The sequence below is a fragment of the Garra rufa genome, chromosome 3 (genome assembly GCF_049309525.1).
Source record: "Garra rufa chromosome 3, GarRuf1.0, whole genome shotgun sequence".
Classification (NCBI taxonomy): Eukaryota; Metazoa; Chordata; class Actinopteri; order Cypriniformes; family Cyprinidae; genus Garra; species Garra rufa.
The window spans coordinates 33,600,506-33,624,406 of NC_133363.1; the positions used below are offsets into that span (position 1 = coordinate 33,600,506).

General features: G+C 37.4%; 3 protein-coding genes across 3 annotated transcripts; all 3 read left to right on the plus strand.

The window, feature by feature from the left end:
- Positions 1–1,387: 1,387 nt before the first annotated feature.
- On the plus strand, positions 1,388–4,085 carry cited1 (Cbp/p300-interacting transactivator, with Glu/Asp-rich carboxy-terminal domain, 1). The gene is made up of 2 exons (XM_073837101.1): positions 1,388–1,607; positions 2,933–4,085. Exon 2 carries the CDS (start codon positions 2,946–2,948, stop codon positions 3,402–3,404), a length of 459 nt encoding a protein of 152 aa, XP_073693202.1. The 5' UTR covers positions 1,388–1,607; positions 2,933–2,945; the 3' UTR covers positions 3,405–4,085.
- Positions 4,086–10,480: 6,395 nt separating this feature from the next.
- Positions 10,481–13,187, plus strand: LOC141331550 (serine/threonine-protein kinase pim-2-like). The gene is made up of 9 exons (XM_073836602.1): positions 10,481–10,787; positions 11,107–11,169; positions 11,499–11,561; positions 11,684–11,778; positions 11,891–11,941; positions 12,090–12,468; positions 12,560–12,736; positions 12,832–12,942; positions 13,081–13,187. Exons 1-9 carry the CDS (start codon positions 10,481–10,483, stop codon positions 13,185–13,187), a joined length of 1,353 nt encoding a protein of 450 aa, XP_073692703.1.
- Positions 13,188–16,660: 3,473 nt separating this feature from the next.
- rps4x (ribosomal protein S4 X-linked) lies at positions 16,661–21,522 on the plus strand. The gene is made up of 6 exons (XM_073836990.1): positions 16,661–16,817; positions 17,086–17,266; positions 20,472–20,569; positions 20,673–20,844; positions 20,934–21,091; positions 21,366–21,522. The coding sequence occupies exons 1-6, from the start codon at positions 16,791–16,793 to the stop codon at positions 21,465–21,467; spliced, it is 738 nt and encodes a 245-aa protein (XP_073693091.1). The 5' UTR covers positions 16,661–16,790; the 3' UTR covers positions 21,468–21,522.
- Positions 21,523–23,901: the final 2,379 nt, after the last annotated feature.

The following is a 23,901-nucleotide window of genomic DNA, read 5'->3' on the forward strand; positions in this document are numbered from 1 at the left end:
TATTTTGTGGTAGATCTTGTCATTTGTCCTATAAACTGCCTGGAAAAGCCGTTGTTGATCATCTACCCGGACTAGTAGACGTTTCTACTGGCACCTGCTCATCTAGTTGTAGGCTATGTTTGACATCCCAACGAATTTTATGCAAAGTGCTCGTCTATCTTCCCTTACTACGTGTTCAACCTTTCATTCTGACTGATCTTCTATTCACTCCATTGATCGCCAACAGATTTCTACAGAGTTTTTGTCAGCAGCGCTGGACTGAAATGAAGTATTTGAGGAGTGTGACCCATTATTCTACACAAAAGTGGCCTTTATGACATTAGTTCTTGAGTTGTGCCAAACAAAGGGCACGTCAAAACCGTTTGTCTTCATTTGCATAACGTTTCCCACAGGAGTAGAGCAAATCCCTGCTCCTTTACCCGTCACTTCCCTCCTAATCTACATGTGAAGTGTCTTCATGAATGACGACAGATGCGGTCTTTAAACCCGTTAAAACGCAAAAGAAAGCAGCCGTTTGGCTGCATCTCATCTTTAATCAATACCGAGATGAGCAAGTTTTGTTAGACGTAACGTTAGCTTGCAGGTTTTTGATTGATGGGGTTCAGTTTAATTTACAATAATCCAGTGAAGAATGTGACCTATTCTAGTTTTGTCCGTTCCGTTATACATTTTGCAGCAGTATTTTCAGATTTTATGATCTAAACTTTACTTTGAAGTAAAAAAAATAAATACATTCAGCAACATACATTTGTTGTCTGATTATCATTGTGTTTATAAAATCTCGACTCAGTCAAGACTAATTGTCTCAGAGACATTTTAACGTCTGTGGTGTGTCTATGAAAAATAATTATGAAGTGATCTATTATGGCAACAAGTGTAAGTGTCCGTGCAGGCGTGCGCTTCATAAGGGTGAACAGAAAACCCGGATAAAACTCCACTCTGGCACACGGAGTAATAACAATAGTAATTTTTGTCTTAACGATATTATCTACGCAGGACTTTGATGCCATATGGAACACAATAAAGACTTTCTATGAAAACGTCAAAACAAAATGTATATTAACATGTTAATTCAAAATAATATTCCTCACAGAAAAGCTTCAACATTATATTGCTTCAGACGACATCAGCACTGGAGTGCAATCCCAAAGAAGAAAAATATGGGTTTGGTGAGTCAATTATGACATAATATTAATTCTGTAATCAAGCAACTTTTCAAATGTGTTATAACTGTAAATTATCCGCTTACACTTGGCCAGTCGTCGACTTGTCACATTCCAGTTTCACAGAGACTCCATGTCACGTTTTCGAGCGGACTCATATCCCTCTTGAGAGCGTCGAGTGTGTGTATTTAGGCTAATTCCTTTGATTCAGTAACAGTTCATTGAGGGTGCTCTCCTGCAACAGGACGGGAAACATTTCTCCAACTTCACGTCCAGGGTCGACTTCGTATCTGTCTTTGCCAAATCCAACAGCACCCTACGGCTTTATTTTCATGCAGTACATATTTAACGCATACAGTCATTTTTTAAAATTATCAAAGTCGTGTAACTTCAGTCATACTGGATTCACAACACGAACGCAATTTGACCATTTCTCCTATAAAGGTAAGATTTGAATTTACTGTTTTTTTTAACGTTTTATTTTTCCATTCTGCATTTATCAGCACTTTAATAAATAACTTTCAAACTATATTATTACAGATCTTTTTACTGTTGTTCAAACGATAAACCTAGCTTTTATAGAATATCCTACATATTACACAACCAGTCTTGAATACTAAATACGGATATCACATATTATCGCCCTGTTTTGGATCTAATCCACTTAGTGGTTGTAATTCAGCTGTGTTTAAATCTTAAATCAGTCACTACTTACTGTTTTAATCTTGTTTGTGTCATAATTGACTGTTTAACTGACACCACTAACCCACAACATCTCACTGGCTAGTGATAGTAGGAAATGAGTAGTTATCTCTACTGCACCACACAGATTGTGACACACTGGGGAAAAAAAAAGCAGTTTTCAATTTCCCTGGCAGTTTTTAAAACAATATGTGTAATATCTAACTAGACCAACACATATTTTATGATGCTTTTTCACAAACAAAACAGACTAGTCCAAAATGAAACTTGGCCTTTGCAGATAACCGCAAAGTTCAGTTTTACATTTGTCTTGGTCTAATTAAGTTGTAGGCTCCATCGTGTTATATGTGACAGCTTCCAGGCCATGAATAATGAATACAATGAGCTAAACACAAAGATCTCGAGATGAATGCCCTACAGCTGTCAATGTCTGGGAGGGGCGCTGAGATGAGCCTGTGTGCCGCTCGTTGCTGGAGGTCCATTGCAGCTGCATGCCAGCTTTCAGCAATTATGCCTTTCCCCAGAAGAATGGCTTTAAGTGGGGATTGAGGAGAGTGGAGCAGCACATATGATTAAGTGCCTCATTACTTGTCCTCCGTGTGTGTGTGAGCACATGTGAGGATATGGAGTCACAGGACGCTGTCACGTACTCCATAATTAACCCCACATTTGAGGGATTATGAATGGTTCATCTCTACAAATAGTCTTGGAAAGTCATATGACTTGCTGCCCTTCTGATCCATTGATAAACTCCTGCCTTGTGATCTCAGTTAAAAAACAGTTTTTTTTTTTGCCTAGATTTAGATTGCCTAGTTTTTTTATTCATCCAGTCAGAGGACATCAAACATGTTTTAGAGCACATTGTTTTCATTTGTCATCTGTCACCTTGCAATGAGGCACACATTTCTGCATGAGTAAAGTTGTTACAAACACAACAAAAAGTCTGGTAATGTGTGACCCTCACTCGTGTGTGATGCCTAGATGTTCTCTAGAACAATTTTAAGAGATGTCTGCCTAAAATGAAGTGTTGTGGAACATTCTCATGTTATTATCTTTTTTCCCTTCAGGTGTGTCCATCTAATGAGCCTCCTGCGTTCTAGTGCCACCATGAAGGATCGTGATTCTCTCTCTCTGCTTCACTACTCTGGTTCAGGCAAGACAAGCCCTCCGTTCCCCTCCGCTGCTCTCCATCCCAGCTCCCCCGTTTTGGGAAAACCCCAGCCTTTCTGCCTGCAGTCCGGCCAGCATCTCATCGCCTCCATGCAGCTCCAAAAACTCAACAGCCACTATCAGAATCTGTCCTCTGCAGCTACAACCGGAACCAACCGAGGCTACGGAGCCACCATGCTGGGCCCAGGACAGATCACCACTCCTGGGGCAGCACAGGCACCTGGCATCATTGATTCTGATCCGGTCGATGAGGAAGTTTTGATGTCGCTTGTGGTGGAGCTGGGTTTGGACCGTGCTAATGAGCTTCCAGAGCTGTGGCTGGGTCAGAACGAGTTTGATTTCATCGCGGATGTGCCGGCTGGCTGCTGACTAAATCTCTGGGTGCTACCAAATCTCCCTCTGTCTTTAAAATCAAAGCTTCTAAACAATGGCTATCAATGAGAAGAAAACTGAACTGTCAAGAGCTGTTATTTACAGCTTTGGAGGGCAGACTTATGTGAGCTATAGACTTCTGTTTGTTAGAGAAGTCGAAGGACTAAGCACACATAGCCTACCAAAAAGACGTTTCCCTCTGCCTTACAGGCGTTTATATTTCTAAAGCTCTTTCACACCCTAATAAAATCCACATTATGATATGTGGAATGGATTTGAAGAGTCGCCTCATTGTGAGGTTGGTGGAAGAAGAGATATACTGCAAAAATGGTTTGTAGAGAACAAAGGTTTCGGCTACCCTTGCCTGCCTGCTGTGGGTTGGTGACTTCCAGCCCTTGTTTGGACTAACGGATGGTATTACAAGTGTGTAACGGAAGGTGATCGTGAAATTGGTGCACCTCCATCATTCGAGAGATTCCCTCGAGAAGCCGTGTCACTGCAGGCTTCGCTGGTCACGGAGGAACTCGACCTGGCCGAACGTTTTCCATGGTTAAATATATTAATGAGACGTGTCTGTTTACCCCACAATTCAGCCTGCGTGGTCTGATAGCCTTATTTTTATATGCTAGTTTTCTTTTCTAGAGATAATTGGTTTGTGCACTTAAAATGTTAAAAGAATATTGCCTACTGTCTTTTTTTTTTCTCCCCTCAGTGTTTTAAGTAGGCTGTATGAATAAAACAATTGAACTGTTAATGTAGATCTGTGCGGGTCTTCTTCGAAATCCACAAATATGTTACATTTTACATGCTTAAAATGCAACTTACCCATTGAAAGAGGACTTTGTCAGACATTTTTCTTTTTTCCTGTACTGTTTTTGAAATTTGTGACTTGCTGAAACTTAATCAAAGATTTTTTTGTTTAGCACTTTTCTTCCATCCATTTATTTTTCTACATAAGAGAGTTATTACCTATTTAAAAGTGTGTACTTTTCAGTTTTTTTCTGAATGTGAGAAAATAAAGTTACAAAGCACAACACTTTGTCTTTTTCTTTCCAATGAGAAGTTTAACTGAGTTCCACACATTTTATATGTAATATTAAAAAAGAAACACACTTAATGATTTAAGATTAACAAGTGCTAACCTAAATCAAACATAAATCTCAATATAAAAACGAAGTATTTACTATTAAAATGCAATTATATTTAAAACTATTATTATTTGGAGTGTATAAACCTGTTGCTAGCAAAGCTAAACCTGACGGTAAAAGATGACTAGGTTAGTACTGACATCTAGTGGCCAACATGATAAATACAACATGTCGTCTAGCTAATTTGATAGCCATATCCTTAACTTGTGCTTAGAATGCATTACTCAAGAAGAGATGCATAAATGTTACCTGGGAAAACTGCACATCTAAGACTAAAATAAACAAGTCAGTTCAGGTATTCAAGTGATTGTCAAGTAACAACTAACTGGTGGATAACTGGTATTGATCTGCTTATAATAACGCAGTCCTGTTTTGAGAGAGGGCTGGCTCAAACTGCGGCATCGGCATCTCGCAGCGGCACTTCCGGCGGCATGTCGAGATGCCGCTGTATTTCTCCGGCAGGTGCCGCTACAGCGGCATCTCGCAGCGGCATCGGCATCTCACAGCGGCATCTAGCAGCGGCATCTCACGCCGGCATGTCCAGCAGGCGTACTTTCTTCTTATTAAAAAAAAATATACATTTCAACAAAATAACATAATATACCACAGGACTGTCATTTCTTAAGTATTTATCATATAATGTGTTTATACTGATGCTGGATCAGAACGTGCGTGTGCGTGGCGCTGTGTGCGTGGCGCTGTGTGTGTGGCTGGCTGGCTGTGGCTGTGTGGCTATAGGCTATCTCAAGTATGTGTCAATATCACAGTTATGTTTCAGTGCCAACGAAGTTAGAAGATCACATTCCTTAATAAAATATATGATTTGTATTACATACAATGTCAAGCCGTTTTGAAATTTGAAATTACATCTTGAGATGAGTGTGCATTAATTGCATTACAGAGATTAAACTATCAGTTGATACATCTGCTTAAAATGATAAGTAACTGTTGCATTACCCTTGAAGCATAGCTTTTATGGAAAATAGTTCATGTTTCAGGAAAGATAATTTGACACCAGTTACCACAGAATATGACCCAGATGGACTACACTCCCAGAAAAAAAGGAACAAAACTATACCTTTTAGGGTACAAGTAGCTGTCACTGGGGTGTTACCAAGGGTACAATTTTTTGGGTACATAATTGTACAATAAGGACCCATTGTGTACCTTTAAAGGTACCTTTATATGTTTTGTTGACCAGGAACAAAATTGAACCTCTGCAGTACCTTTTTTTTTTTTTACTGTGTAGGCTATCTATGGATGTCATATTTCATTCTTTATCAGATATTGTTTCTACGGCCCTATGTACCTCTTTTACAGAACACATTTTCATATTTAACATTACTGAGTGCAAGATGTCATTTTTATGTTATCGCTTTTGGGCTTTTAATGAGTTAATGGCTACCCTGGTAAAAAAGAATGTATCAAGAATGTTGGTACACAAACTAACCCTGCTGAAAAAAAACATCTAAAACCAGCCTAGGCTGTTTGGCTGTTTTTGCCAGCCTGGTGGTTTTAGCTGGTCATGCTGAGATTTATTTTATCAGTAAATTCCACATTACAGTATTTCAATGATACCACTGTGTCTGTACTGTTCTCAGTCTACAGTAAAAATAAAAATAAAAAATGAAACCTGTATCACATATTTTGTACAGCTATATTTAATGATTGTACTTGCAAAAACACATTGAAACTATGGGTAACTCGTGTATGGGTGATCTAAAGTAATGTTCCTACGATATTTCATTATAAATTTGTTTTTTGAAACAATGCTTCTGCTAATGCAAGGCTTCTTTAAAGATATGAATGCAATATGCAAAGTTTTGAACACTGGACAGCCTGTGTTACAAATAATGACTGTTTTAAGTTTTGTATCTAGAGTTTTGAAAAATGATATTACAGTTCTGTTATTAGTGCAAAAACGATTGTAAAAAAACTGTATTACTAACAATTCCAATTACAGAGCTCTCTAATTCAATTCGTAGTAGTAACAATTCCAGTTAGGGAGCTCTACAAATTAATTTCTACCATTCATATGTCTCCATTGTCTTCCATTCATTTTTAATTACAGAGCTCTACAATTTAATTATTACTAGTAACAATTCCAATTAGAGAGCTCTCTAAATCAATTTTTACTAGTAATAATTCCAATTGCAGAGCTCTCTAATTCAGTTTTTACTAGTTACAATTCCAATTTGAGAGCTCTCTAATTTAATTATTACTAATAAAAATGCAGTTACACAGCTCTACAATTCAATTTTTACCAGTAAAAAACACATTAAAGATATGTTTAATTGCAGAGCTCTGTAATTGAATTAAAGAGCTGTCTAATTAAGTTCTTACTAGTGACAATTGAATTCGAGAGCTCTCTAATAGGAATTCTTACTAGTAAAAACTGAATTAAAGAGCTATTGGAATTATTACTAGTAAACATTGATTTAAAGAGCTCTCTAATTGTAATTGTTACTAGTAGGAATTCAATTGTAGAGCTCTTTAACTGAAATTCTTACTAGTAGAAATTATGTTGTTAAGCTCTGTAATTAAAAATAAATGGAAGTCAATGGGAGACATATGACTAGTAAAAATACATTTGTAGAACTCCCTAATGGGAATTGTTACTAGTAAGAATTAAATTAGAGAGCACTGTAATTGGAATTGTTACTAGTAAGAATTTAATTAGAGAGCTCTTTAATTGTAATTGTAAATAGTAAAATATAATTTAAAGAGCTCTTTGTTTGGAATTGTTACTAGTAGGAATTTAATTATAGAGCTCTCTAAATGAATTGTTACTAAATGCAATTACAACGAGTGACATTAAGTATATTTTAGGCTATAAGAGCTGCGATATCTGTTTTGTGCAGCATAACAAACTAATTTCTGTATTAACATTTTATATTCATAAGTAGTAACATTTCAAAGCAGTATTTGAAATAGACAAATACATTAAAAACACTGCATTTTTTAATTTATTATCGTTTGTGATCTACTAACTTTGTTGGCACTGAAACGAACTGAAAATGAAAAATTAATACACACTTACTGCTGGATCCTACACACACACACATGCTCTGATCCAGCATCAGTATTACACATTATATGATAAATACTTAAGAAATGACAGTCCTGTAGTATATTATGTTATTTTGTTGAAATGTATTTATTTTTTTTTAATAAGAAGAAAGTACGCCTGCTGGACATGCCGGCGTGAGATGCCGCTGCTAGATGCCGATGCCGCTGCTAGATGCCGCTGCGAGATGCCGATGCCGCTGCTATGCCGCTGCTAGATGCCGCTGCCGCTGCGAGATGCCGATGCCGCTGCAATGCCGCTGCTAGATGCCGCTGCGAGATGCCGATGCCGCTCTGGCATCTGGAGATGCCGCTGTAGCGGCACCTGCCGGAGAAAACCAGCGGCATCTCGACATGCCGCCGGAAGTGCCGCTGCGAGATGCCGATGCCGCAGTTTGAGCCAGCCCTTACTGCCTGTTTTACAACCTGGAATTTACGCACTTTTCATAAATATGTATATAATAGTTCGTTTTAAACTGACTTTCCCTTGTCTTAATTACTGCCACTGTTTCCCCATTTTCATCACTTCGCTGTGATTAAAAGGAAGCCAAAGGTACAATCGCAAAACATATAGCTAATCCTGTAGGATAATGTCATTCATGTCATTCAAAGAACTTACTAAAAAGATAGAAACTGAAATTTTATGGCACATGAAAAAGTCATTAAATGATTACAAATTGAAATAATATTCCCAAACAGGTTTTATTTAAAATATTTTGATTAGAGGAGTGCACTGTAAACCCTAATAAGTTCAGACTACTCAAATTATTTGAGGAAAGTGATTCCCTCAGTTTGTTTGAGTAATGGGAAAATGACAACTTGATTTATTGAGTTGACCGAATGTGGTCCCTTCATTGAATTAACTTAAATGTTTAAGGTTTAAGTACAGATCATTTAAAAGGGCTAACAGACTAAACTTCCTAAAGTTTCAGATTATATATTCTTATATATAAATATATATATTCTACTTGTATTAAATAATTTATAAATCATTAAAACAGGGGTTTTTTTTCCACATCAACCACTTTATTAGGCTTATACTGCATTTTCATTACTTATAACAGTAAGCTCACATTTATAAAATTTGTGAACAAAATCATGAGCTCCTTTTTAACAGTAAACTCATATTTTTGTCTGTAAGCCCACATTGTCATATTTTTAAGACATATGTACAACAAAATAGCTAATTTTTAACAGTAGCTCACATTTCCAGAAAGACATGAACAACAGCATCATGAGCTCACATTTTTTAAAGTACATTCACATTTTTAACAGTAAACTCCTATTTTTGACTGTAAACTCACATTTAATATAACATTTTTAAACAAAACAGCTCATTTTTAATAGTAAGCTTACATTTTTAAAAGACATGAACAACAACATAAGCATTTTTTTAACAGTTAACTGTTTTTAAATGTAAACCTATTATTATTATTATTTTTTTTTTTTTCACATTTTTACAAGACACATTTGAGATATACCAGTTCCTTGGAGTGTGTGTTATACAAAAAAAAAAAAAAAGGTGTTTCTTCTCTGTTGGTGAAAGTCTTACTGACTGTTAACATAAACATGTTTTTAATTTCCAATGTAAAGGTCATTTTAATTTTTTTTTTCTCAGCTGACAAGAAAAGCACAAAAACTGTAACATAAATTTGTCCAAACAGAAGGCACATTGATTCAGGAAGGTCACTTAGATTGTCCATCACCACTTTTCCGAGAGTTGAGAGGCTGAAGAGTAGTCCCATCTTCAACTATTACAATCCCCACTGACAACAGCAAGATTTGAGCTGTGATCATCAGACATCTTTACTGATATAAATCCCAAATCTTTATCTTTTATCTTTCATTTATCTTTCTTATGTGATTTTAACGGTAATATTGTGGTAATAAAGGTTAAATGTTTTGCATCACAACAGCAACTTAATATAAGACAACATTTAAAAGTCTGAAAACTTTTATTTGAGAGGTTCATATGTGCTCATTGAGAGCATTCAGATCAAACATTTACACCACTATATGAAATACTGGAACATGTCATTGACATTCATCGGGTTCTGAAATATATTATCTCTTTTTTTAATCTCACAGCATCTCAAAGAAACTTCAAAGAAATAGGTCTATTTAACTGGAGCTTTTCAGTTTTCATTTTTCTGTATTAATACAGAAACTGATATATAATAATGTTGATTCTTATTAAACTTACTCAAGTTAAGAGCAGAGTACTGAGAGATTTTCTCTTTTTCTTTTGTTGTGTGATTAACGTTAATGGACACAGAGCATCAGGTATTTTAGGCTGCTGTCACTTTAAAACCTAATGCGTGATATTGACACAAGTCTGATTTATTTTCTGTTTACATTCACATAAGTCATAACAAGCTCTTTTTAGCGTTTATTGCGTTTAATAACTTAATTACAGCAATATATCGCTTTATCTTATTTAAAACTAAGCGATATACATGACACAGTCAATAATATAATTAATATCAAATACCATTCGATATTAATTCTATCATCCAAAATGACCAGACGACATCGTCGTTTTCTCTTTTTTTTTTTTTTTTTTTCATTTTTGTATTTTTCGAATTCTCATTCTAGTCAGCTTCTCTGCATGAGTGGTCATGGCGTCAGTCGTTTCCATGGTAATTAGAACGTTGGTACTGTCTGAAGTATATAAAGTTGGGAATCACCTTCTCATTTTGTTGGTTGTTTCGGAGTATCAGAGTTGCATATCTGTTCCAAGTTTTGGAGCATCTGATAGCAAAATCACAAACGGTTTTATCGTGTGACAGTTCAATTCACGTCTAAAAAGCGCTTGAAATGAAGTCTGTACACGAACCCTGTTTTAAATACACCACCAACATGGTGAAAAACCATCCTCATCAGCTTGATGAGCCGCCTATTGGTCCTGGTGAGACTGATGGAGGGAGAAAGGAGGCAGGAAGAGAGGAGAAAATGAGAGAGAATAAGTGCTTCTGGAGGTGGCCGTTTGGGCGTGGTGAGACTGATGGAGGGAGAAAGGAGGCAGAGAAAGAGGAGAAAAAGAAGAAGAGCTTCCTTAGATGGCCCACTCTCAGCTTTCCTCGCAGCAAAACTGCAAAATACGACCTGTTTAAGGCTGAAGAGAACTTCAAGTCTGTGGAGGGAACATATCGGAGACTTGACAATGGTACAATGGTACTAATTCTTAAGTTACCAAAACTTCTGGTCTTCTATAGAAGTTACAGCTATAGCTGTTATAACAAAGAATCACTGTCCCAAATACTGCTGTCATTATTACATAAAGTATTTTAGAGTGAGTTTAGAGATCAGAAATGAAATTACTTTAAATCACAGCATGACTGGAGAATTGCTTTTATTAAGTGTCATTATCAGTAAGTGAGAATTTAATTAGAGAAATGAATCGATTGATGTCCAATGTTTAAACAAGTTTAGTTTAGATATCAAGTTTTTTTTTTTTTTTGTTTATTTTGAATTGAATTTTATAGCTCCAACTTCTGAAGTCCCTCCTGCTGCTGAGGAGCAGCCAAAGCAGGACGTCCTGGACAAGGGTAAGAATACTAAATCTATGTTATTTTAAAATGTACAATAAAATGTGAAAATGTATAAAACTGTATTTCATACTAACTATAACTGTTTACCTTTAAATAGGTTACATCAGAAATTACTTTAAATCAAAGAATGAATGGAGAATGTATTTTATTAGGTGTCATTATCTGTATGTGAGAATTTACTTTGAGTAATAAATCCATTCATTTCCATAGTTTAAAGTTGTTTTATTTAGATATCAAGTTGAAAGTGCCTCTAAATGAAGAATCACTTAAATTTGAAGATGCAGCATTTTTTATTGTTGTTTATTTTGAATTGATTCATATTGTAGCTTCAACTTCAGAAGTCCCTCCTGCTGTTGAGGAACAGCCAGAGCAGGACGTCCTGGAAAATGGTAAGAGAATAAGAATCTATGAGCTATGAGAATAAGAAAATGTTACTATAAAATGTAAAATAAAATTTGAAAATGTATAGAACCCTATTTCATACTAACTACAAGTTTTTGCTTTTTAATAGGTTACATAATGAGGGGTTATGAAATTGGCCCCAAGCTGGGTGAAGGAGCATTTGGCTTGGTGTACGCAGGGACTCGACACGAGGATGGACTCAAGGTTTTGATTTTATTTAATTTGTCTTACAAAACTTTGATTTTTTCTTCGGGATTGATGAAAGACATGACCTCTGTGCTCAGGCTAACTGTTAACTCTTTGTTTTGTTGATCAGGTGGCTGTGAAATATTCAGTGAAGGCACCACACATGCCATATATCACAGTGGTGAGTAGACTGTGCTCTCTGTCTCATTACTTCTGAGTAACTCTTTTTGTTAATCACAAACTACAAATGATTTTTCAACTGTGGATTTGTGGAGCAAGTCTTTATTTGGGAAACCACCTCCATCAAACCGTCATGTTTTCTCTTTTAGCCGGGTCATCCCAAACGCCTCCCCTTAGAGATCGGCCTGACACTCATGGTCAATGAGGGCCCCAAAGCTCCTGAAATCATTGAACTGCTGGACTGGCAGGAAGAAACTGACCACTTCATCATGGTCATGGAGCGGCCATTCCCTTGCATGGACTTGTTTAGTTTCCTGGAGCTCCACGGAGGAACCCTCAACGAGCGTATGGCACGACGCATTATGTGGCAGGTGGTTCGTGCTGCTAACGCTTGCTGTGAGAAAGGTGTCTTCCATCGGGACATCAAACTGGAGAACCTCCTGGTGAATCCGGACACCATGGAGGTGAAACTGATTGACTTTGGTTGCGGTGCTCTCATGAAAAATTCAGCCTACAAAGTCTTCTGTGGTATGTTCATTAGCTAACAAAAACACATCCTACATAAAGTCAGCATGCTGTGGAAAAGTATCAAACATCAGACAACATCTCTTTCTTCCAGGCACGAGAGAGTACTTTCCTCCAGAGTTCCAGTTCACCGGCAAGTACTATGCAAAGCCGACGACAGTGTGGTCACTCGGGATCCTCCTGTTTGAAATGGTGTGCGGGGATTTGCCCTCAGCAGAGGACCTGTTCATGACCGCTGCCAACATCTGGACCAGTCCAGGCCTGTCACAAAGTGAGATCTTCATCACAGAACAAAGAAGGACCATTTAAATACTAAGAGTGAAGTATAAGCTAATAATCAGATGTCTCTCTCATCTTTTTGCACAGAATGCTGCGAGTTGATTTGTGACTGTCTGCAGCCAAAGCCAAAGAACAGACTCGCTCTGGAGAAGATGCATCTCCATGCCTGGTTTAACGTACAGACTCGAGAGCTTACAGGTAAGCTAAATGTTGTTTCATTTTGTTGTTTCTGGTTTAGTTTATGACATGTCAAACAATCATTATGAGCCTGTGCTGTAAATGTAATGTATTTAGACAATACATGTAATGTGTTTTTGCTTCAGGTCATGGATTAAGACATGGAGAAAACATCAGAAAATGACACCCTTGATTTCTCTTCTCAGTCTGCTTTCCATCTGCTGGACTGTGACATGAGTGGCCTTCCCATCCCTCCAAGTCCTTGACTTAAAGCAGCAATCTGCAATTAATAGTTATTTGTATATCATTATTTTATTTATTTACAAAAAAATATTTTGTAAAAAAAAATGGAAGAAAACTGTATAGGAAAAAATGTATAAGAAATGTATAAAAAATGTGAGAATTTGTAAGACATTTTGTGAACCAAAAATATTAAATAAAATGTATAATGAATGTTTGTTTAAAATTATTTTGCCCTAGTACAGTTTCGTAGTACTGTCTGACATAGCCGCTCAGGGGCGTCGCTAGACCCTTTTTACTGGGGCACGTGCCCCAGTAAAAATCTGCTGTGCCCCAGTAAAATCTCAAATTTGAGTTATAATTTATAGGGATGCACCGAATATTTTCGGTTTTCGGCGGAAACACTTTTATCACCGAAACAACACGGCCGAAGCAGTATGTTGACGCAGACAGAAACCGCAGCTTGCACGTGCTTGTCTGAAGCAACACATCTGCGGTGTGGACGTATTTCAGTATATCTAAGAAAGACAACCGGACAGCGATTTGCAAAACTTGTAATGCCGACATTTCAAGAGGGGGTGTGTCTGCAGTCGTGCGTTCAGTGATGACGAGAGCAGAGATCGGCGCATTGTGCGGCGCACAGACAGATGTAGCTTTCAGTGAGTGAAAAACAATGTCTTTACATTGGTGTTCGCAAAAGTTTAAAGATATGTCTTTTCTATATACTGTATTTTATTTTATAAATTATTTATGTTTTAAACCATGGAGGTGAGCCAATGGAAATCACACAAGCAACACGAAAAGTGCGCAGTATGTTAAAGTGAAAGTAAAAACTGCCTTTCAGCGTCTGATGTGCACATTCTTTCGAAGACAATGAGATACGATTATACTTCATATGCTGATATTCATTTAGTCCCCTAATATTTTTCTTGTGCCCCGAACATGGTGGGAAAAAAATCAAACGAAACGTATTTTGTGTAAGGTTTGTTTTTGAAAGTCAGTTCTTGAAATAAAGCTCTTAATTTTCATTGATGACTACAGTGTTATTAGGAGTTAAGAAAGTAGGCTATTAATTATGATTTCAGGTGGTCTTAAATGTGGGGACTGAAAGACAAGAATTGCGATGAAACTTCAAAAGGCTATCCATTGAATAAATATGAGTGCTACACATTTCAAAGTCATTTGTGGCGCTGCTTTGTGTACTAGCAGTCTGACAGCGCCTCCTGCTGGAAGAGAAACGCGTAGACTTGTAAATGTTATTTTTTTAGTCTATCTATGATGTGAACTGATGGATCCAGAAGAGAATGTTATAAAAATTTAAACAATTAAACAATTTAAACAAAGGCAGTATAATATATATATATATATATATGTTATTGAAGTAATATAATACTTGATTGATAATAGTTTAAATCAATATAATTGATTTCTTCTTTGAAACTTTAATATTAATTTATGCAATTACAATGCCTTGATTTTAGTAAGATTAGTACACAGTCATAGCCATAAACACAATGGTACTAATAATTGGCATAATTTATTTCGGTGTTTCGGTTTTCGGCCTTGGTTTTCTCTTTTTCGGTTTTCGGCCAAGAATTTTCATTTCGGTGCATCCCTAATAATTTACTTTGATAATCTCGAAATAAAGACATTAAACTATATGCAACAACTGAATTAACGCTTCTAAAAGCAGTGCAATTTAACCGAAGACTATGCACGCATATATCCATGCTCGCACGCATCTGTGTATTTAACTGCAACCTTTCACGCAGAAGTGCATACAGTCGAGTTGGGCTATGAAAAAATGACGAAACCAGTGGTCGAACGCGGCCTGGTAAGCACCTGTACGCCGCACTTTTAGCAGCCCTGTACCCTGCATTAATTGCCTTAAAGATGGTGAGAATCCTTATGTGAAGTATGAATTAACGCTTTTAAAAGCAACGCAATTTAACCGAAGACTTTGCACGCAGATATCCATGCCCGCGCGCGTCTGTGTATTTAACTGCAGCGCGCACGTCGCGCAACATTTCACTCAGAAGTGCATGCAGTGGAGGTGGGCTATGAATAAAATTACGAAACCAGTGGTCGAACACGGCCTGGCACCGCCTGGTACGCACTTGTATGCCGCACTTTTAGCAGCACTGTGCCCTGCATTAATTGCCTTAAAAATGGTGAAAATCCTTATGTGAAGAATGAAGATGCTTAAATAAATATGCATTAATGTATAAATTTACTTCTAGTGCTTGTTGCAGCGTAAGAATAGTCGGTTACACAAGTTTGTATGGTTAATTGTGTTGTAAATGCAAATGTCTTTCAAAAAAGATAGTGATATGAGTAATGGGGGGCCCGTGCCCCAGTAGAGCTTTAGGTCTAGCAACGCCCCTGCGCTCTGACATAGTCTTTTCTGAACCAACATCAACTATTATCTGCCATCTCTCACACTTTAAAATGAATACAAATAATAAACATAAGCAATATTTAAAAACTATATACCACACTAATGTGTTCACTCACTAAATTCACCAAATTTAAGATGTTTTCTCAGACTGTCCTTTTGTTCATGTGTACTAAGTTTTGTGATTTGGACATTGCATTCACAAGATACAGAACGTGATTACTGTCAGTTTGACACTGATTTTATAAAAGGTTGAACATTTAAACTGGGAATGATGCACGGCTGCCCAACTGCAAACAGTAGTGTATATGGTATGGTTGTGATTGAATCAGAAGCCTGTTTTTGCTAATTCCAGACATATCTGTTACATTTCGTCTTTACAAGCGAGTCACTTGATTGTTTATCTATATGCAATGAAAAATAGCAACGTGGCAATATGACCAGAAATGGCCCAAAAATCCCCGTACGTGAAGAAACATACACTAACACATTAAACAACTGTAGAAGAGCACAGAAGTACCTCAAACGATGTACTATTGTTTAAAGTGTGATTACAAACCTCCCCACTTGATGGCACACGCTCGTATGGCTGACAGGAGAAGCTTCGCTTGGCCTTCTTCGGCACCGGTAGTTCAGCTTATCTTCCGCTGACAGGAAGTGGTTGGTCCTTTTCCGCAGACTCCAACATGGTGAGTGCATTTCATTCACGATAGCCTCCCAAAATAATCCACAATCATCAACATTATAAGAGAGCAAAGCTTTCTATTTGTGTTCCAAATAATACTATTTCACCTCATAAAAGATGAACAACGCACAAATTGTCATGAAAAAGCGCAGATTTAATGTTTAAAACGTTAACGGAAAATGCTTAGCGCAACCCCTTAGCGGTAAAGGCGACTCGCCTTTTCATGATGGCGTAATGTGAGGTTTTAAACCGTTTCAGTGGTTTAATACTTTTTGTAATTGATAGAAAATGGAGATTATGGTAACGTTGTGTTGATTAATTAGCGGGCTTAGGGCTCTGTTTTTAATCGGCAGGAAAGAGTCTGAAGGCCTCGCATGGCAGAGTTGGTTTTCTCAGTGCAGAACCATACATTGAACACTGTGTACTGCATTTGTATACGTTTTGGTTGCACACACCGATTTTCTATGATTTCAAAGAGTTGTTTCTATTTTTATTCAGGCCCGAGGACCGAAGAAGCATCTGAAGCGTGTCGCAGCTCCTAAGCATTGGATGCTGGACAAACTCACTGGAGTGTTTGTAAGTGGAGTTTTACTTTCATAAAGATGCCCTTTTGGTAACAGTTTTAGATGTGAAGTGAACCGCATTTTTAGAATTATGTCTACTTGCCAAAGGTTTTTAAGAAACCATGTTGACCTGTTCAATGCAAAGTGTCATGTAGTTTAGGGACTTATGCTAGTAATGTTAATGCTTTAAACACTAGACTAAACGAAGTAATTTCACTTTGTATATAAACTTCAGACAAGACAAATGGTAGTGAATTGATTTTGTTGTTTGGTTTGTATAGGCTCCTCGTCCATCCACCGGTCCCCACAAACTGAGGGAGTGTCTGCCCCTCATCATCTTCCTGAGGAACCGTCTCAAGTATGCTCTTACTGGAAAGGAGGTCAAGAAGATCTGCATGCAGAGGTTCATCAAGATTGACGGCAAGGTCCGCACTGATATCACCTACCCTGCTGGTTTCATGGGTAAGTTCTGCTACATTCGTCTCTAGTAGAGTTGGGTATTGTTTGAATTTTATTGATTTCGATTCTGCTTATTGATGCCAGTTCCCAACGATTCCTAGTTTTGATTCCAATAACGAAGTCAAGATTAAATCGTTTGATTATAATCTTTAAAATCACATTCAAATGCGAACACAGGAATCGTTAATGGTGTGTTCACACGGGGCGTCAGCGTCAACGCCATGGTCATGGTCTCCTTTCATGCCTGGTCTCTCTGGTATGAATCCCGGTACATAAAAAGCGATTGGTCATAAAGGACCGGGTGATTGCCCACCGCAATGAGTTTCTCGTCCATTTTAAAATTTATCCTCAGTTTGCTGCTCTTGAACGGGATGAGCGTGATTGGCTGCTGCCTGGCTACTGTATTTGCATAGAACGATCCTGATTGGCTGACGCTTCCGTCGTGGCGCTTCACTGGCGTTGCTCGTGGCAGAAGTTGAGAAATTCTCAACTTCTGCCGCGAGCAACGCCAGTGAAGCGCCGCCGACGGATCCACAATTCCTTTCAGCAACGCTTGATGTCACCCATTCAAAGTCACGTTGGCGCTGATGCCCCGTGTGAACACACCGTAAGGGGAACCAGAATGCATGCGTCTTATTGTATACCTAATTCTTATAAATTTGGAACTAGTTCTACAATGGTTCTAAAAGCAGACATCCGGCAGCAGAAGTATAGCCCACTGTAACTTTAAGAGCTGCACAATCCAATTTTCTGTTACAAACATTTTTTTTTCTGTTTACATGAATTTATTACATAACCAATGAGGGTTTACTTGAAGAATCACTAAGTGCTGCATTTTGGCACATTTGTGTATTTTACCCTTTAGGCGGACACCTTAAGCTAAAAGTTGACTTTACAAGTGTATCTCTGAGCGCATATAAGTCCTCCTGAGGAAGAGTGCAAGTTTCACATGTTAATAAACATGAATAAATCTAATCAATTTTACCTTTTCAACATACAGCACATGCATATAGTTTGCTGCATGTACTGTGATTAACACCGTGCCATGCTTCACTTTGAAATGCGCAGCACAACAGACTACAGTAGTCAACATTTGAAGTGGATCAAAAAAGTTAATCAAAGTTATCCTTAGACCAAAACAGGTATTGTTTTGATTTTAGGACAACTTCGGTGAAAGATTTTGATCCACTTCAAATGTTGACTACTGTATACTAAATTCCAAATTGCAGAATTTAACGATTTGATAGGTGTGCCATGTCACGATTTCAATTTAGGCTCAAATGCCAGATGATTTACTAAAGCAATGCTACCAAACAGTGTTAGATTTTATGAGTGGAAGTGTAAAATGGGTTAAACGTTGGTGGGCTGGTACAGTTCAAGTCAAAAGTTTATATCCTCCTCTTAGAATCTGCATAATTTTTATTATTTCACAAAATCATGTTATTTAGTACTGATCTGATTAAGATATTTAATCCGTAAGACATTTACAAATAGTCCACAAGAGAAAAAATAATACCTGAATTTATCAAATTAACCCCTATTAAAAGTTTACATCCCCTTGATTCTTAATACTGTTGTTCATGAGTCCCTTGTTTGTCCTAAACCATTGAACTGCTTGCTGTTCTTTAGAAAAGTCATTCAGGTCCCAGTAATTTTTCGGGTTTCCAGTATATTTGTGTATTTAAACCCTTTCCAACAGTGACTGATTTTTGAGATCAATTGAGGGACTCATGCTACTATTGCAGAAGGTTCAGATGCTCACTGATGCTCCAGAAGGAAAAGCCATGTGTTAAAAGCTGGGGGTGAAAACTTTTGAACAGAATGGAGATGTGTACATTGTTCTTATTTTTGCCTAAATATCATATTTCTTCATTTAGTTCTGCCCTTCAGAGACTGCATAAAGTTACACGTTTCCTAGAAGACTAAATAAGTTAAATTTACACTGATCTTCAAATTCAAAGTTTAAATGTTAACATCTTTTATGTGCAATATTTTATTCAGGTCAATACTAAATAAACAACATGCATTTTGTATGATCCTTCTTATTTGGATAAAATTAACATTTTGCAGGTTCTGAAAGGGGGGTGTAAACTTCTGACCTTAACTGTAATTAATAAGAACACAGCATAAGGGCATTGGGCCATCTTTAAGAGTTTAAATATTGACAACATTTTGTATGATGAAAATATCTATCTGAACCTTTAATTGGTGATAAACGTATGTGTTATTCAAGTCCTTCAGTTCTTTAATACTCATAGGCCAGGTTTCACAGACAGGGCTTAGACTAAACAAGGATTAGGCCATAGTTCAATTAGGACATTTAAGAATTTTTTATAAACGCGCTTAGAAAAAACATTACTATCAAGATGCACATCTTGAGACAAAACAAAGGAACTGATATATTTTAAGATCAGTCACTGCAATTTTATTTCAGTTGTAACAGCTCAGACTTACATTTTAGTCTAGGACTAGGCTTAAACCTTGTCTGTGAAACCGGGGGGTAATCCCCAAGTGCTCCAGCTGTGTAATAGTGAGATGCTTCACAAACAACTTTGTTCCTCTTCAGCTGGGATGTTTAAAACAAGTTTTGGAACTTTCATCAACCTCAGAGTCCTATGCACTTGTTCAGGCCGTTGACATATAGCAGTGTCTCAGTTTTGAGGCACTGGGTTGATTGTTAGAATGTGGAACCCAATATGTTCTAATGTACAAACATTTTTTTTTTATGTTTAAAAGGTACTTATCTCAATGTGATTGTTAGAGATGTAAAGTTCATTATGCAGCCACATTCTGGCACTTTAGGGTATATGACGTGTTTTGCTGGGCCACACGAACGATTCGTTTTATTATTTTAACCAATGTCAGTCTGCTAAGTGTGTTTTCAGTACAATGAGATCTAGTCTGTCCAGTCTTTGCGTTAGCATTCACAATTGAGCGTGCAAGCTGAATCTTACCAGATGGTTGAACCGCAATCGTCACGTTGAGTGACTAATCCCTCAGTGTTGATATAACACTCTCCTTCACATAGCGTTTCCACTGTGCACCCATACTTGCATAGTAGGTGCCAACAGGATATTAATCTGCTGTGACTGATTTTCCACCTCAGGTGATGCGACAGGCTGTTTATCAGGATGTTATAGAACATAAGCTGAGGTGATGATCTGATGGTCATGCGTTAATGAAATGCGTTGTGCTATCGTTCTTTCAGATGTGATCAGCATCGAGAAGACTGGTGAGAACTTTAGGCTGATCTATGATGTCAAGGGACGCTTTACAGTTCACCGCATCACAAATGAGGAGGCCAAGGTGAGCTTAATATTTTTGACGTGTAATAGATGGTATGGCAGGATTACGTCGTGTGATTTGAGAGTGCAGATCCTTTGAGCTTATGCTGTTGTCCTGTTTTCAGTACAAATTGTGCAAGGTGAGGAGAATCATCATTGGCACAAAGGGAATCCCACATCTGGTCACCCATGATGCCCGCACCATCCGTTACCCTGATCCTCTGATCAAGGTCAACGACACTGTCCGCATTGACTTGGACACAGGCAAAATTTCAGACTTCATCAAATTCGAGACTGGTTAGTGAGCTTGTTTTAAACTTTGTCCTTTTCTTTTAAATGTCGAGTTGCACATCACTTAACAGCTTTTTTCTTTCTGTATGTAAAAGGCAACATTTGCATGGTGACTGGTGGTGCTAACTTGGGGCGTATTGGTGTGATCACCAATAGAGAGAAGCATCCTGGATCTTTTGATGTGGTGCATGTTAAAGACAGTGCTGGCAACAGCTTTGCCACCAGGCTCACCAACATCTTTGTCATCGGCAAGGTGAGTACAGGATCTCCTGTTGTTTAATGTGAACTGTTATCAAGCAGTAGACTAGGCTTGGTATATGCTCAAACAGTGCTCAAAATTAAGATTTGTACCTTTTGGGAACTTTCCACTCATTGGGCTGAACACATTTCTACATTGTTTTCTGTCACATGATATTGGAAGTCCCACATTGCATCCTATGTGCATTCTAAAAAATACATTATATGCTAAGAGGCTTTTTTGCTGGTTTTCTAGATTAGTTGTACTAATACTGTGTCTCTGTCATCAGGGCAACAAGCCATGGGTGTCCCTGCCTCGTGGAAAGGGTATCCGCCTAACCATTGCTGAGGAGAGAGACAAGAGACTGGCTGCCAAACAAAGCAGCAGCTAAATCAACAGACTAGCTAATGCCTTGGTTTCAAATAAAAAGTTATTTACAACTACAATGAATCTTGTCTTTTGTTGAAAAATATAAAGAGGAAGGACAGGATAGGGTGCACTGTTGCAAATGCAGGTGCTCTAAAGTGTCCAAATTTGTGGTACTACTTTAATTTAAATAATGTAATAGAACTAGGTTTTGACACTTCAGATTTGTCTCTATACCCACACTTTTGGGTAGACTGTCCCAGGTCTGATAAATGCCAGTTCTAAAAGCACACTTCAAGTTTAAGAACTCCTGTTCTCTGAGATTTCCATAATGTTGAGGAAAACTTAGATATTAGAGATAATTAGATATTCTATATATGTTGGTAGCTAAGTGATGCATTTTTAGTGGTGTAAAATTGACAACTGCTTTACTTCATTTGAAGCATCACACATGCAAAATTGTGTTGTGTGTTACATAAGGAATACTGAACAGACATTTAGAAGTATCGAAAGTCTAAATGTGTTCATGTCCTGACTCCTGTAAATACACATAGTAGGTGTTTAGGTTGGCTGTTAGTATGAGGTAAAGTATACTTTATTGTCTCTGAAGAGAACTTTGTCTTGGGCTTAGGCCACTGCAGCATATTTAACATGCATAATCACATACGTTTTAAAGACCTTGCAAAAATGCCCCATAAATGCAAGTCAAAGAGGCAAAAAATGCCCCTGCACAATGAAACGACCTATAATGACTGCGATTAAGATGAATGAAAAGTGTTAATTCGCGGAATTGCGTTTCATTCTTTCACACCACATCAGATTGCTTTTACGCGCTGTTTTGTGCAGCGTTGAGCCTTATAGCCAATCAAACCTCTTTCCGTTGAACTTAGGAATGCTTTGGCCAATCAGAGGCCCTAAGATTGGTCAGCGCTGAAAAAGCCGTCATAAACAACACAGTGCAGATCTAAGTAAAATATGAATTTCGTAGCTTCAGTGATTATAACAGTTTTTGTATAACTTGTGCTAGACTTGGATAACGCCATGGACCGACATGTTTGTCTAAGAAGCCAGAATGTGATGTTGCCAAAACGAAAAACGTTTTATATTATGTTCCGTGTCGATTTTAATAAACATTATTAAAATATAAAGAGCAAAAATCTACAATAATTATTTTTGTCACAACACTGCAATCCTATGAGCTCCTATTTTTTTTACATGCATAATTTAGATATTAAATTTATTGTTACTTACAACAGTTTAACGTATTTTATTAAAGTAATAGGGTAAATTTAAGTATTTGACATTAAAGACAACATAGCATTGTTTTATAATATTAAGGTGATTATAAAAATTGTCCTCGCAAATGTAAAAATCAAATTCCGGGGAACAAAAATAGATAATTTCTGACCCTGTCTTGTACTGTGGTTAAGTCTCTTACTTAGTGGTATTGAATATCTTGATTGCAATTGGAATGTGAATGAATGCACTATTTTAAATTCAATATTTAGAATGTGTGTTGCATCATTTAGAATTTCGTGTGCTTCCCTCAGCACTCAGTTTTAGCACAAGGACTGGAGATAGAGTTGTTCTGTTTTGCCCATGATAGTAATGGCCTTTACTGTACTGGTAGGATACCATAACTGTATTCCACAGTGCAAGATGTGCTCTGGAAATAGTTTGAACGGCTGAATTGACATTTGTTTTGTATTTGTACTGACACCTAGTGGTGTAGGTGCGGTATCACGCCAAAGTAAGCTTTTCACTTAATGATGCCACTGTAGAAATGTGCAGTTCAGTTGTAGTCAATAAGGACATATCCCTTAATATTTCTTTATGCATATTTTAAGCAAGGTGTTCCTGGAGTTTCTTCCTTCTTATGCTCTAAATAAATTAACATTAGTCAATAACAGGACATGTCTTTGTTCATGTACGCACATATACATTTATTCTTTATTATTTTGTTTATTTCCTTGTTTTTAAGTTCTAAGTGCAAAGATTGCAAGTGTGGGTATTTTTTATCCTTTTTTTAAAACTTCAGATTCAGGTGCGTTTTATTAGGGCTGGAACCAAGAATAGATTTCCAGGACACATGTTGTAATCTAATATTTAGTTCAAAATGTAGCAGAAATAGTTCAGGAAAAGCTGGATCTGAGTAGTTTGTTTATAAACTGAAAGAAACTTCATGTTCAATTAAATATGAGTCTGACCATGCTCATTAGATTTATCAAAATCAAATAAGCAGGACGGTTTCGGCTCGGGAGTAAACATCAGCTGAATTCACATCTTAGCTTTGGCGATGTTTGAATGAGTGGGTGTTTATAAACTCAAGAAAATATTTGTATATATAATTCTGCTTTAGGATTTGTTGATTCTGTGGTATGATAAAATTGGAACACACCTGTGTGTATGTTTTCCTCTTGTGCCACATAGCTGAGGCTCATCTCCAGAAGGCCATATGG